At 63.5% G+C, this 15,408-nt stretch overlaps 1 protein-coding gene across 1 annotated transcript; it reads left to right on the forward strand.

Moving 5' to 3' along the window:
- The first annotated feature begins 4,419 nt into the window (after positions 1-4,419).
- On the forward strand, positions 4,420-14,891 carry EEF1A2 (eukaryotic translation elongation factor 1 alpha 2). The gene is made up of 8 exons (XM_058562317.1): positions 4,420-4,587; positions 5,924-6,145; positions 7,842-8,021; positions 8,482-8,778; positions 9,924-10,074; positions 11,491-11,747; positions 12,382-12,616; positions 13,300-14,891. The coding sequence occupies exons 2-8, from the start codon at positions 6,002-6,004 to the stop codon at positions 13,425-13,427; spliced, it is 1,392 nt and encodes a 463-aa protein (XP_058418300.1). The 5' UTR covers positions 4,420-4,587; positions 5,924-6,001; the 3' UTR covers positions 13,428-14,891.
- The last annotated feature ends 517 nt before the right edge of the window (positions 14,892-15,408 follow it).

The raw sequence follows: 15,408 nt of genomic DNA on the forward strand, positions 1-15,408 counted from the left end.
CGGGGAGAACGCTGCTGCCTGCAGCCTCCGGCGCCAGCTCATCCCTCGGATGCCCACGAGCTCCCCTGCTCCTGAGGCAGGTTATTCCCAACTGCCCAGTCAAGGGAGGCTCTATGCAAAGAGGTGAAAGCACGTGCTCCGCGTTGCTCATGAGCTTCAGGTTCCCCGGGGCAATTCCTCTAACCTGCGGGTGGGGAGGCTGGCCAGCTCTGCGGCCTTTCCCTCCACCACTGCAGGGCAGGCTCTCAGGAAGGCAGCTCTGCTTGCTGTCAGCCCCCAAGGGGAACCTGGATCCAGCTGCAGGAGGAGCACCCCTGACGCAGCAAATGCCCACCTGCCCCCCTCTTTCCACCTGGGCCCAGAAAAGACTGACTTGGGGGGCAGTGGGCCTGCAGACCCTCCCAGGGTTCTTCCCTCTGTCTCCGCACCAGCCGGATCTGGCCACTCCCTCCTCCTGGCGTCTGGCTGGAGCCCTTGATTGTGGGCGGCCCAGAGCTCAGAGACCCCCAGCTCCCCTGCCCTGTTGGTGCAGGAGGGAAAGTGCTGCTGGCAGCTCTCCGCTCCCCGGAAGCGGGTGGGCGCTGGGCTTGCGCAGGGAAGGGGCCAGCTCTGGCGTTGGCACCCACCGCCCTTCCAAACACGGGTGCCACCTACCGGGCTCCTGGGGAGCGAGGGCCTTGAGGGAGGAGCCTGCGAGGCTGCCTGCACCTTCACCATGGCAACGGCCCCAGTGCTGCTCCGGTACCCGGGCCCCAGACAGCTCTCGCTGCTGCCAAGCGCAGCCAAGCCAGGCCGCCCCTCCCCCTCTCTGAGGGGCTGTGTGTGTGTGTGTGTGTGTGTGTGTGTGTGTGTGTGTGAGACCTCCCCGCCCCCTCCAGCTTGGCTTCCCTGGCTGACTCAGGTCAGCCTCATACCGTCCCAGACACTCGGGGTTTGGTAGGCTGGCGTGTTTGCGGGCCTGGATTGTCCAGTAAGTCACCCCAGCCCCCCATTTCTCTGGCCAAGGATGGAGCACAGGCCTGGAAGCTGGTGGGGCCCTTGGCTGGCCTCGGGGTCTAGCTGGTGTGCATGTGGCCCGCCCCTGGCCTCAGCCCTGGGACCCCCGCCCCCGCCCCTCGACCGCCGCCTCCTGTGCCCACTCCGCCCGCTTCTCTGATTCAGGGGCCGTGACCTTGCTTTCCCAAGAGAAGCTCCTAGCCAAGAGCTCCTCTTCTCCACGGAGACCACTTAATTTGCAGACTCATGGGCAGCTCAGTCCCCTGGGTGCCCGACTCCCAGAGACGGGGGTGGGGAAACTTGTCCCGGAGGCCGTCCAGGGTCCTGCTGCCCAGGTAGGCTGGGAGATGAGACGCAACTGACCCTGCACATGAGGGTCCCACAGATGCCCTGGGGTCAGAGGGCAGCCTGTGGTTGAGGGGTAGAGGTCATTCTGAGACACCTCGATGCCGGAGGGCCTGACCCCCGCCCTTCCCCAAAGCCGCTGTCTGGGCTGCCTCGGGCCCCGGCCCACCCTCGGGCTGCGGCCGCACAGGAAGGCACGGGCACAGGTGGTTCTCGATGCGCTCACAGGTTATTATTAACCCGGCAGTGACATCACCGGCAGCCAATGGCAGAGGGCTTATTTCCAGGCGACAGCTTGATGACGGTTAATTTTAGCTGGAGCTTCTTTCTCCAGGCTCGTGAAACCCCAGCCAGCTGAAGAGGGGGCTGCCTGTGTCTCCCCGAACAGCCCCAACAGGTCGCGGTGGAGCCTGGGGGCTACTAGAGGGTACTGAGGGGGCAGGGCCTGTTCCCTTTCCTCCAGCCGGGCTCCACACCTGGTTGGCTGGTGCCTTCCTTGCTCCAGTCATGTCCACCCACCTCCCACACCCCTCAGCCCTACCCAACCCCCCGCCCATGCCCCATGCCCTTGGCTACTATGTGGGCCACTATGACCAGTGGCTCAGATGTGGGAGAAGGGGGCTAAGGGGGGCAAGCTTGACCTGGGGGGAGGGGGGAGCACAGGTGGGACCTGAGCAGGCTTCTGTCCAGAAGTCACACTGCCCTGGCTCAGGCCTTCCAAGCCGACTGCAAGCTCTGCCCTCCTTGCTGTGTGACCTTGGGCACTGTGCTCTGCCTCTCTGTGCCCAGTAGGCTCTTGGTTCATGGGTCTTCGGGCTGCCTGGTAGCCCTGCCTGGCACTCGGTGAACTTGCAAGACTAGGCGACCTTGACATCATATAGTATTAGTATTTACTGGTTATTCAGTAATATTCAGTGGTTATCAAGTACTAACCAGTAGTTAGTGGTTATTAAGTACCATTGAGTAGTTAGTAGTTGTTTAGCAGTTGTCTAGTACTCTGCAGTGGTTAGCAGCTGTGTAGCACTGTCATTTAGCATGACACCTCTCCAGATGGCCGAGTCACGGGCTCCCAGGGCCTCAGAGCAGCTCGGCTATGAGTTAACATAGCATGTCCTGGGGACACAGAGGCCCTTTGGAGAAACCACCTGAGACCCCTCCCCCGGGTCAGCGTGCAGGACCCTGGCATGGGCGCCTCCCTGTGGGTGAGCTCGGAGCGGAGGGGTGAGCCTCAGACCCATGAGGGGTGTCTGACAAACACCCTCTGAGGCTGCACGCAGCCCAGGGTCCCGGGTGCTGGCAGTTCCTCAGGGAAGTTGGGGTGGGCGTCTCGAGGGACCCCAGCCTCCTGCCCCTTGGTCTGGCCCATCCCAGCCTCGGACAATCACCACATCTCCCAAATCCTGCCTAACCTTCAGGCAGGACGGGACGCATTAAATATAGAGACCAGCTGGCAGGGGTGGGTCTCGCTTTCTCGACAGGCGGTTATTTTTAATTCCTGGCTCCTGTCTGATGCTATCAGCAGCACTGGGACGTGCCAGGTCATCTGGAGCCCCTCTCTGCCTGGGAGGGTCAGAAGTCCTTTGGTTTGTTGGTGCAAACCTTGGTCCCAGGGCAGACACAGGGACAGCCTGACGGGAGGGCCCATTCCCTCCCTGAGACCCTCCTCACGGGCTGGGGAGACCTGCTTGGCCCCAACCACTGCCCTAGCCCCCCCTTTACTTCCTGACATGCTGGGGGTCTCATCTCGGGAGGCTTCCTGTGGCCATCCCCCCGCAGAAGGCGCAGGGCGCTGGGCTTCTGCTCTCACCACTCAACACACATTTCTTGAGACCCTGCCCACCTTCTCCCGGACCCTGGGTCACAATGATGAATGAGACACGCGTGTACTCGGGTTCTGAGCTGGATGGGGACATGGCCATGGGGAGATGTGATAATGGGTGACCTGACAAGATCAGAGGTCCTGGGTCCTCACACAACACACAGCTGCCCCATTCCCTTCCTTAGAACCCAGTTTAGTCATTACCCTGGTCTGCCAGGGACCCTCAGGGACACCCCACTTCCTACAGAATGGGGCTGTCTGTGGCTCCGCACTCTGACCCCCCCAGGGCCAGGAGGAGGGGTCCCCTGGGGCCACAGCCTGGAACTGTGTTCAGGGGCTGATTTGGGGCAAACTCTGCCTGCCTAGGAACCCTTGCCCATGGTGCACACCAGGGCCGCCCTCAATATCAGGGTGCTCTGGGGACAGACTTCAAGTGTTCCCCACACGGAGAGGGGCTCAGGGTGGAAAACAGCCTCAGAGGGAGGCTGATCTGGGGGGATCCGCTGGTGGAGCCTCAGGCCACTTGGCCAAGCTGAGGGGTCCTTGGAGGCACCTTCCTAGGCCATACCAGGGGCAGGAGGGGAGAAGCCAGGCTTTGGGGGCCTGCGTGGGCGAGCCCACGTGGCAGGCCCCTGGGGACAGGGCGCCTGGAAGCAAGCAGCTTCCGGGATCCCACTGGGAGGGCCTGCAGCCTCCGAGTCACACGGCGGAGACCCTCAGAACAGAGCTTCATTTGTTCACAAGGTACCAACCACACGCTGGGAGATGCAGGCTGGACAGCCTCCCAGACCTCCAACCTCAGGGCCCCACAGCCCCCTGCAGCGAGGGCCTGACCCTGACCTGCACCCCCTCCGCACCACCTGCCCATTTGCCGGCCCTGCGGACTGCCCCCACCCCTCAGGACCTGCTCTCGTGTTTGCAGTGCCTTTCGCTCCGGCTCTCTCCACCTCTCCTCTCTGCGGGTGTGGCTGAGCCAGGCGTCTCAGCCTCCGCTGTATCTGCGCCCTGTCTCTTCTGCGTTTCTCTCCCGGTGCCTGTCTCCAACTCTGCCCCTCCCTCCTTCCGGGCCTCCCTCTCTCCCTGCCCCCAGCCCTCCGCCCTCCGCCCCCCGCCCGCGTCCGCCTGTTTTTCTCTCCCTGCCTGCGCTCCCTCCGGGTGGGTCTCGTCTCCACGCCTTTGTAGCTCGCTCCCTCGCCGCATCCTCCTCTCGCGTCCCCGTCGCGCCCGCGCGCGTCCGCGGGTCGCCGTCCCCGTCTCCCCGCATCCCTCGCATCCCCGCCCCCGGCCCCGCCCGCCGGTACCGCAATGCCGTACTGCAGGGGCGCAGTGCATTGCGCTCACTCCGTCAATAGGTGGACCCCCTCCTGGAGAGATAAAACCGCCGGCTCCAGCACCGCCAGTCCCTCTGGCTGAGACCTCGGCTCTGGGTAAGGACGCTCGGCCTCCGGGTTCCCACCTCCTCCCCGGCTTTCCGCAGAGGGTCCTTTCCCCGGGGACAGGTCCTGAGGGCAAAGAGGGGCCCCGGCCCCGGGCGAAGCTGTGCTGCTTGCCGCAGAGATCGGCCGCCCACCCCTTGCGCCCGGACCCGGCACCAGGGGTCGGTCCCCGCGGGCGGCCGGGGTTGGGTGGGGGCACCGTTGTGGCTCTTGTTTACGCGGCGGCGGCTGCCACGGGGGCCGGTCCCCTGGGCGGCGGCGATCGCCCTGCATTGGTGACCTTGGGGCCGCCCGGGGCTCTGCGGGGTTGGGGCAGGGTGGTCAGTGCTGGGGGCTGGTGGGGTCGGGCCGCTGGGGGTGCCCGAGGAGGAGGAGGCGGTGAGACCTGGGGGACCCTCGCCACCCCACCCCAACCCTGCCTGGGCCCCTGCGGTGTACGCACCCTAGAGTGCTCCTTGTGCCCATTTTCCCTCCCCAGCCAGCTGTCCCCTCCGGGGCTGCCTTGGTTTCCCCATTGACCTCCAGGATGGGGCAGGGGCTATGACTCTGGGCCCTGACCAGAGAGAAGGGGGAGGGGTGCCCCCTTGTCCCCACCAGGCTGAGGGCATCTCTGTTTGGGACCCACTGGGCTTGGCTGTGGGGGCCAGATTCTCTCTCCTCGGGGCAGAGCAGGGACCCCCCCCAGCCCCCTGCCCTGCTGTCTGCCCCCTGCCCAGATCTGGAGAGGGCCCGAGCTATTCTGGGTGCCTGATCTGGGCACCGCATTGCCCTGTCGGAGCCCTGGCCCAGCCTGTCTCCCCTGGTGCCAGCCTGCCAGGCAGGGATGAGAGGAAGATGGCGCCGTCCCTGCTTGAGGAGGGGAACAGGGAGCATTGACCATCTCTCCACTGTGGTGGCTCTGTGGGTGGGGGTGGGGTGGGGTACGGCATCCTGGCCCAGGACTCTGGGTGGGGGAGCATTGGGGACAGGGCGTTAGAGAGCTGGGCAGGGTGAGTCATCACCAGGCTCCTGACTGGTCATGGGGCTCCCCCAGCCTGATGCTTCTTGGTCTCTCCAGATGGAGGTTAACCTCCTCCATGGGAGGGGGCTCTGGGGCACAACACCCAGACATTTATGGCCGATTGGACGGTTTGGGCTTGCTGCCTGGCTCAGCTGGGCTAGGCACACGATTGGGGGGGCTCTTCCCTCCCCACCAAATGTGGGGACTTGGCCTCGGCCTTGGGGGCCATGTCTGTGGGCAGGCATGTGCTCTCCGCCTGTGCAGGGTGTCTTTGCTGGGCTTCCCTCTGAGGCTCTCCATCACCTGTCCCCCCACCCCAACCCACAGAATCAGTGCTCACCATCCCCCTCGTCCTGAGCCAGAGCACCCCAGGCCGTGCCAGCTCCCCCCCATACCCCGGGCAGAATGGGCAAGGAGAAGACCCACATCAACATCGTGGTCATAGGCCACGTGGACTCGGGCAAATCCACCACAACAGGCCACCTCATCTACAAATGTGGGGGCATCGACAAGAGGACCATTGAGAAGTTCGAGAAGGAGGCGGCTGAGGTGAGCCCTGGGGGGCTCTAACCTTTGCCTCCGCCGTGAGAATGGGTTCCCACGTGGCAGCTGGGCTGGCACTTCCCCAACTCTGGGGCATGTGGCTCAGGGCAAGAGGGGCGTGAGCCCCAGAGGGCCTTCGTGAGGCAAGCGTGTCTCCCCGGGTCCAGACAGGAGGGGCGTGGTGGGGAGCAGGGGTGGTTCTCCTGAGAGTGTGCTCGGTGGGGGGCGGTGGGATGGCCTGGATTTGCCTGGTGGGGGGGTGGCAGCTGGAGGCAGCATTTCTGCCCTGCGGGGGTCCACAGCAGGCTCTGGGGCCCTCTGCCACAATGGACTGGAGAGCCCTGGAGCCTGTCTTTGTGCCCCCGGGGCTGATTTCCTGTGTCCCCAGGGCAGAGGTCTGGGGCTGGAGGTGGCGCTGCCCTCGCTTGTCCCAGGGCTGGGCCAGGACTCAAGGCGGCTATTAATAGCAGATTGATGGGCACTGGGCCCTTCAGCTGCACTTTCTCGTGCCGGGCTGGGGAGGGCTGCTTATCCAGGGTGGCGCCCTTCAGCAGGGGGGTCCTGGTTGCCTGGTGAGGATGAGAGGGCCTGGCTAGCTGACCTCCCCTCTCTTAAGTGAATGAGACCCGGGGTGGGAAGTGGCCACGGAGTGGAGGTCTGGTCTCTGTGACCTCTACCCCCACCCTTGTCTGGGGGACTGGGAGGGTTCTCACCTGCCTGGCAGAGGGGCTGGGGCCGGGGCCCAGGAGGAGCCAGTTGCAGGCCTGGGCTGAACCCTGCCCAGGGAGAAGGTGAGGTGCTCTGAGTACTTCCTCTGGGTCTGGGCCCAAAAGCTGTGTCATTCCCCACTGCAGGGCAGGCTAGGGGAGGCTGAGGGTGTTCTCAGGGTGTCTGGTTCAGGTCTAGCTGGGTTTTGTCTGGGTGGCTTCTCCTGGAGGGCAGAGCTCTGTCCGTGCACGGCCCTGGCAGGGAGCAGTGCCCAGCTGGGCGGCCAGAACCGCAGCCCTGGCTCCAGGCATGGGGATCTCACTGGGTACTAGGCATAGGTGTTTGCAGAGAGCAGCCCCCTGCCTTGCTGCCCTTGCTCAGGTGGGGCGAGGAAGGAGAGGGTGCCCGGGAGCTGCTTGGAAGCCTTGGCTGCCTGTAGAAAGAGCTGGAAAGCCAGGCCCTCCCTTGCCATCTCATCTACTTTCTTTCTTTTTCCTTTAGAAAAAAACCACAGAGGGTTTTTTTGTTTTGACAGCCTGAACCCCAGTGCTGTTGTCCGTCTCTGCCTGAGGCAGGGATCTGGGGGGGCCCTGGCTTCAGATAAAGGGGAGCCATCAGCCAGGGGAGGGGTTTAAATGGTCTGGCACTTCTCTCCAAGACCTGCTCCCAGGCCCTTGCGCCACCTGCTGGTAGATGCGCAAGTTGCGCCCTTTTAGGCAGTGGGAGGCTGGACCTGGGGAGACAGGATGGCTGAGGCTGGGCAGGGCGGGTGGAGGTCTGGGTGTCCCTCAGAGGTACTTGCATCCGGCTCCTTTGTTCCAGAAATGGGTCCAGAGTCCCAGGGTCCCAGCAGGGCGAGAGGGGGCTGGGGCCTGTCTCCCGCCTCACACCTGGGGCTCTCGACAGTGCCGTGCGGCTCCCACGGCCCAGGGGGACCCGCTGGCCAGGCCGGCTAAGTCCCGGTCTTGCCCTGAGCTGTGCCCCACCCCTCCAGATGGGGAAGGGCTCCTTCAAGTACGCCTGGGTGCTGGATAAGCTGAAGGCAGAGCGGGAGCGTGGCATCACCATCGACATCTCCCTCTGGAAGTTCGAGACCACCAAGTACTACATCACCATCATCGATGCCCCGGGCCATCGCGACTTCATCAAGAACATGATCACCGGCACCTCCCAGGTGGGCGGCGCGTGGGGCACCCATTCAGAGCACCCTCAGCCCGGAGCCGTCACAGGGTGGCTGGTCTCCTGTGCCTCAGCTTTGTCACATTCGCCCCACCTCATGCAGAGCCCCCCCGAATTACTGATTAAGTGCCAGCACCTCAGCCAGGCGGGGTGCCCATGAGGACAGCCAGCACTGTCAGGCCCACCTTCGCAGACAGACAGACAGACACAGAGGCCGGGATGGGGACACCGAGATGTGGGCAGAATTGCAGACAGACGGACTCAGACAATCAGACATTGCTGGGCATTCACACAGACAGACAAACACAGACAGATGGATGAGCCCCCACCGCTGCGCCTAAGGTCCAGACCCCCTAGGCCCCATCCCTGGGCAACTGCCCAGGGCCCTGTCAGCTGCCCAGAGGGCTGGGCGCGAGCTGGGGTCTGGGGCTCACCGTGCCGCACATGCTGGGCAGGCGGACTGCGCGGTGCTGATCGTGGCGGCAGGAGTGGGCGAGTTCGAGGCGGGCATCTCCAAGAACGGACAGACTCGGGAGCACGCACTGTTGGCCTACACGCTGGGTGTGAAGCAGCTCATCGTGGGGGTCAACAAGATGGACTCCACGGAGCCTGCCTACAGCGAGAAGCGCTACGACGAGATCGTGAAGGAGGTCAGCGCCTACATCAAGAAGATCGGCTACAACCCCGCCACTGTGCCCTTCGTGCCCATCTCAGGCTGGCATGGCGACAACATGCTGGAGCCCTCGCCCAACGTGAGTGCTGTGGGGGACCCCTCCCCGAGGCCTGGGCACTGGGTCAGGGCGGGGCTCCCTTAGCCTGTACGAGCGAGCGCGGTATCAGCCTGGCGAGGAGCCCCAGCCTCCCCGGGGACCCAGGGCCGCCTCTCAGCTCAGCCTCCCCACCAGGCCAGCAGCGGCCTCCGAGGCTCATTCTCTGCAGGGACACTCCTGGCAGGTGCACAGTGCAGGGGCAGTGGTCGCTGGGGCCCAGGCCCACGTGACCTGTTTCCGGGGGCTCTGCCATGGTGCCATTAGTTTTCATCTCCCCCAGGAGCCTCCCCGGGGCCCGGAGTGGGTCAGGCTCTGGGTAGGGCCGAGGGCTGGCTCTTTGCAGGTCAGTTGGGAAGCTTGTGGCTCGGGTGGCCTGCATCCCAGGGACTCTGACTCAGCAGGAGGGGATGAATGGAGCCTGGTTGTTTTAAATTTTCGGAACCCTGTTGACCTGGGCTGTCGGGAAGACACGGTCCCAGGAGTGGACCTGGGGCACAGTGCTGCCGGCCCCTCCCCTTCTCCCCGTCGGTGGCTGGTGGGCCAGGGAGCTCTGTGCCAGGCAGCGCTGGCTCTGCTGAGAGGGGAAGCCCTGGGCAGTGATGGGTTGGCTGCACATGGAGGCAGTCAGCTCAGTGGTCTTCTGGGGCCGAGGCTGGTCTCTGTGTGCCTCTGGCTGGCCTTTGGCTGGATTCTGTCCCCTCCTGCCCTGGTGCTTGTCCTGCCCAGCTGGGCTGGGCTGCACACTGGATGCTGGTTCAGAAGCATCAGGATCGTCCTCTGTCTGAGCGCCAGTCTGAGCCCCTGGTCTGAGCAGTCTGGGCCGCACTGGGGGCTCTGCTTCATTATGTCTGTCTTCCTTTCCCAGGGTCTCTCTGTGATGTTGGGAGCGTGGACTGGGGGTCGGGGAGACAGTTCAGCATCTTGATGGGCATGAAGCTACTTAGTGTGAACAGTCAGCCATTAGGCAGTGGAGGGAGTGGTCTGGGCTCCCCTGCCCCCCAGACCCCCCTCAGGTCAGATGCCTCCACCAGGATTCCTGGAGCGTCCCAGGGAGGCCGTGGGGATGTGGGGCAGGGTAGAGTGGGCACTGTAGTCTCTGTGACTGGTGCCTTCTCCCTCCTGTCCAGATGCCGTGGTTCAAGGGCTGGAAAGTGGAGCGTAAGGAGGGGAACGCCAGCGGCGTGTCCCTGCTGGAGGCCCTGGACACGATCCTGCCCCCCACACGCCCCACGGACAAGCCCCTGCGTCTGCCGCTGCAGGACGTGTACAAGATTGGCGGTGAGTGACGCCTCAGTGCTCGGCACTCGCAGCTCCGCTGCAGGCGCCCATCCCAGCCCACCTCAGCCAGCTCTGCCCCTCAGACCCCTCTCCTGAGACCAGGGTCCCCAACAAGGAGCTGCTGAGGCCAGGTTATTTCTGGGGGACCATCCATCTATCTGTCTATCCCCCTTCCATTCATCCACTCATCCCTCTATCCATCTGTCTATCTGTCCATCCACACATCCATCCACCCCCACACATCCATCTGTCCATCCATCCACCATCTATCCATCCATCCACCCACCCACCCACTCATCCAACCACCTTTCTGTCTATCCATCCACCCTCATCTGTCCTTCCATCCATCTGTCCATCTGTCCATCCATCTGTCTTTCTGTGCGTCCAAACTTCCAGCTACCCACATCCATCCATTTATTCATTCATCTGCCATCTATCCATCATCCATCTACCATCCACCATCCATCCATTGTCTTTCTGCCCATCCATCCATCCATCTATCCACCCACCCACACCTACCTATCCATCTGTCTGTCCAGCGTTTGCTGGGGTCTTCCTCCAAGTAAGTGCTCAGCCCTATGCCAGGAGCTGGTGGCACAGGGATGACTCACATATCCCCCTCCCCCCGGGGGTCCCAGTCTTGTGGGGCACATGATTCACTCCAGAAATGGGAAATGCTGTCATGAGGTGATTTGGAAACCATAAGCAAGTGTGAGGTCCAGGAGGGGTACTGATGGGGACTCCCAGTCAGGGGGCTGTGGCCAGAGATGTTGGGGAACTGTGTGCAGGGCGGGGGTGTCACGCTCACCCAGCACAGAGAACAGCCATCAGCCTCAGTCTCTGTCATACCATAATGCCACACGAGCCTCCATCACAGCCAGGGAGCCGGGGATGGAGCCCCCTCACACCCTGGGGGAGACCAGATGCCCACTGAGCACCCACACAAGTGTAAGCAGGTCCATGAGAAGTGCGGGGGCACCAGTGCCCCTTTGGGGATAGCCCCCAAGACCAGCAGCATTGGAGCTGGGCTGGGCAATCCCAGGTGGGCTGGTCCTTGACTTGCTCTGATGCCGCCGCCTCACAAGGAGGGGCCTCAGAGAGGGGAGGGGACCCACAGGGCTGCCTCTGCGGACAGCTGCCACCTGGGGCAGGGGTGGGACCCCAGGTCCAGATGGCCCCCTCCTTCCCATCTCCCCTCCCTCTGCCCTGCGTTCCTGGGAACTCTCTCTCGTTCAGTGCCTTCTTCTCCTGGTGGGGTTGGGGGGCCTCCCCTTCTGTCTGATCCGCTCAGCATCTGCCCCGTCCAGGCTCTTTCCTGTCCCCTCACCACCTCCATGCCTAGCGCCCCCACCTGCCAGGGCCGACCAGGGCCACCCAGGTCCTGCCTGCCCCTCACACCCCCTCCTCTCGGCCCAGGCATTGGCACCGTTCCTGTGGGCCGTGTGGAGACAGGCATCCTTCGGCCGGGCATGGTAGTGACCTTTGCGCCCGTGAACATCACCACGGAGGTGAAGTCGGTGGAGATGCACCACGAGGCGCTGAGCGAGGCGCTGCCCGGAGACAACGTCGGCTTCAACGTGAAGAACGTGTCGGTCAAGGACATCCGCCGCGGCAACGTGTGCGGGGACAGCAAATCTGACCCGCCCCAGGAGGCCGCCCAGTTCACCTCCCAGGTGGGCAGCCCGTCCCCGTCCCCCAGGCAGCGCGGGGCTGCCTTCGTCCTCAGTCCCCGTCCCCTGGGCAGTGTGGGGCTGCCTGGCCCCGGCCGAGCACTCGACGCCCCCTAGCCTGGCGCTGGGGTGAACTCAGACTCCGCTTTACAGGAGGGGACTCAGGCCTGAGGGCGCACGCAGGAGGAGCAGACGCCGGTGGGCCCGGGCCTGTCACTCCAGCCTCACTGAGGTCCCACTTGGGTCCTGAAAACGCTTTTATTAGTTTACTGCTGGAGGCAGCTCTGTAAAACTTCTATCCTCTACGTGTTCACTGCACCCTCATTGATCACCTCTTCGCATGACAGCAGTTGTAAAAATTGACTTTGAGATATAATTGAGAGGTGATAATCGAGGTCCAACTTTGTCATCCCCCTGCCTCAGCTCTGTTCAGGGTTGACGGGGAGCTCTGCCTGCTGGTTTGCCTAATGCCTAGTGAGGACCTTGGGGTCCGTGGGTGGGTGGGGTGGTTCCCTGTAGCCTGACCTTCCTCCGTGTCAGCACTCGGGACCCGGCAGGTGGGCCTGTGACTGGAGCTTCCCCAGCTTTGTTGCCCACCCTGGGCATGCCTGACAGCCTCGTGTGACTCTGCCCACAGGTCATCATTCTGAATCACCCCGGGCAGATCAGCGCCGGCTACTCCCCGGTCATTGACTGCCACACAGCCCACATCGCCTGCAAGTTCGCCGAGCTGAAAGAGAAGATTGACCGGCGCTCCGGCAAGAAGCTTGAGGACAACCCCAAGTCCCTGAAGTCTGGCGACGCAGCCATTGTGGAGATGGTCCCGGGGAAGCCCATGTGTGTGGAGAGCTTCTCCCAGTACCCACCTCTCGGTGAGCGGGGAGGCTGGGGGAGGGCAGCCCGGGCTGGCGGCTGCTCCAGGCTGAGAGCAGAGGACATGTGGGGCTGGGGGGGGGAGGTTGGGGCATCCTCTGCTGTGTTTAGAACTTAGCAGGAGACCCCTGGCCTCCGTCTCATGGAGCACAAGGTGGCCCCCTGGGCAGGCCTGGGATGGTGTCCCCCTCCGCAGATGAAGGCCCCTTAGTGACTCGCCCATGGCCCACAGCTGCTCTAGGGGCAGAATCAGGACTGACGCCCAACCCCAGCTGGCCTGCCCCACAGATACCCATAGGATAACCCACAGACCTGTATAGAGAGCTGCCTTATGCGGGGTGTTGGCTGCCGTCATAGTAGCTAAAAGGGCTACTCTGCCAAGTCTGTTCTAAGGACGTTTCCCGGGCCATTCACTTCCCACAACGACGCCTTGGGCAGGTCCTATGTGCCAGTCATTCCTGCCACCTGAGGAGAGAGAGCCTTACAGGCATTATCGCTTTAGTGTCTCTCACTCCACGAGCTGTGGCCCCACCGTCCTCACTGGAAACAGCCCGCAGGCCCAGGGGCTGGGGAGGATGCTGCGAGCACGAGTGCGCCTGCGCGCTGCATCCCGGCGCCCGGCGGGCGGGGCGGGGCGGGGCCTGGGAGCCCCCCGCCCGCGCCTCACGCCCCTTCCCCGCAGGCCGCTTCGCCGTGCGCGACATGCGGCAGACGGTGGCCGTGGGCGTCATCAAGAACGTGGAGAAGAAGAGCGGCGGCGCCGGCAAGGTCACCAAGTCTGCGCAGAAGGCGCAGAAAGCGGGCAAGTGAAGCGCGGGCGCCCGCGGCGCGACCCTCCCCGGCGGCGCCGCGTCCCGCCCCCGGCCCCGCCCCCGGCCCCGCCCCGGAGCCCCGCCCGCCCGCCAGGCGCATGTCTGCACCTCCGCTTGCAAGAGGCTCTCGGTCAGCGACTGGATGCTCGCCATCAAGGTCCAGTGGAAGTTCTTTAAGAGGAAAAGCGCCCCCACCGCCCCGGCTTCCGCGTCCAGCCTTCGACACGCTCAGTGCCTGTTTTACCAATAAACTGAGCGATCCCACAGCCGTGTGCCTCTGCTGCTGGGTGGTGGGTGCTGCCGCCCTGCTGGGATGGGTAATCTCGTTAGGACCCTCTCTCCGGCCCCCCAACACATCCCTAGGCCCTGCGCTCTCTGAAAGCCCCTTCCCGCTCGGGTGTCCTGCCCTGCATTCATCACCCCTGCGGATGACCTGGCCAGGTGTCCTCCTGCGCTACCCAGGGTGGGTGGTGGGACCCCCGGCTGTGGCCCCGCGAAGGAGGCCGGATCCGAAGTCCAGCTGGTCTGGCTTGCCCTGAGAGGGCTTTGGAGTGGCCCCCGTGGAGGCATCAAGGACAAAGATTTGGTCACTTTGGATCTGCAGAAGGGGGGCTGAATGTTTTGGGGGTCTCTCTGAGAAGCAGATAAGAACTGAGGGCTCCTCCCCCACAAATGATTGCGTCACACACACGCTGTTCTTCACCCAGGTTCCTGGGCTCCCAGGCCCTGGAAGCCCGGTCTTGCTCTCCTGCCCAGCCGATCATTTGTGGCTGGAGGCAGCACCACATAAGTCCCGGGCTCTCAGCACACCCTGGAACTCCATCTCCAGAAACCCCTGATCAAGCCCTGACCTTGGTCAGCAAGGATGGGGGCAAGGCAGGACCACTCCCCACCCAGCCGTCCCTGCTCCAGGAAAGCAGCCTCTAGCCGTGCCTGGTGTTGCTGCTGCCGACAGCTCAGGGTGGAGGCGAGCAGATCCCTCCAACCATGCTCACAGTGCAGACTTGCCTGCTGGCAGCAGGGGCTGGGCTGCGGGGGCTGCCCCCTGGGTGGGCCGCAGGCCGACCACAGGTCCTGTGGTGTCCGAGTCTCCTAGAGCTGCTGCAACAAACGGCCTCAAGCTGGCAGCTTAAAACAACAGACATGGACTCTCACAGCCCCAAATCCGTATCACTGGGGCCAAATCAAGGCGGTGGCAGGCTGTGCTCCCTCCGCAGGCTCTAGGGGAGGGTCTGTCCTGGTGGCGCCAGAGTTCCTTGCCTTGTGGCCCCATCGCTGAATCTCTGCCTCCACGGTCACATGGTCTTCTCTGTGTCAAACCTCCCTCTGCCTCCCTCTTGCAAGGATACCTGTGATTGCACTGAAAGCCGACCTGGATAAACCTGGACCGTCTCATCTCTAGATCCTTCCTTTAGTCACCTTTGCCAAACCCTTTCTTGCCACCCAGGTCACATCACAGGTTCTGGGGTTTGGGGCAGGGAGTCTTTGGGGGTGTATCCAGCCCATGACACTGGGTGAAGGTGGAAATACCGCAGCCTCGTGAGGGGCAGTGCGACTTGCTGGGAGGCATGGGCGCCCTGGGTCAGAGGTGCCCGTGGAGGGGCGGCTGGTCCCAGCATGAAGGGAGAGGAGGACGGGAAGGAAGACCCCTTAGCCAGGCAGAGTGAGGTCTGGGGTCCACTTCCAGGGGGCGGTACTGTCAGCCCACAGACCCATATGGGAAGGGTCTGGGCTGACTCACAGGGGCCTCCAAGGAGGGCGGCCTGAGGTAGCAAATGCAGACCCAAGACGCCCAGTCAAATGTGGATTTCAGATGAACAGCGGACAACTTTTTAATATAAACATGTCCCATTCAATAGTTACACTGAAAAAGGATTTGTTGTTTATCTGAGGTTTATGTCTGACTGTGGGGTCAGGCCACCCTACCTGAGGAAGCCCAGTGTTCCCTGCCGCTCTCCTGGGCCCCTAGCCCGTCCCAG

This window comes from Diceros bicornis, chromosome 19 (genome assembly GCF_020826845.1).
Source record: "Diceros bicornis minor isolate mBicDic1 chromosome 19, mDicBic1.mat.cur, whole genome shotgun sequence".
NCBI classification, from domain to species: domain Eukaryota; kingdom Metazoa; phylum Chordata; class Mammalia; order Perissodactyla; family Rhinocerotidae; genus Diceros; species Diceros bicornis.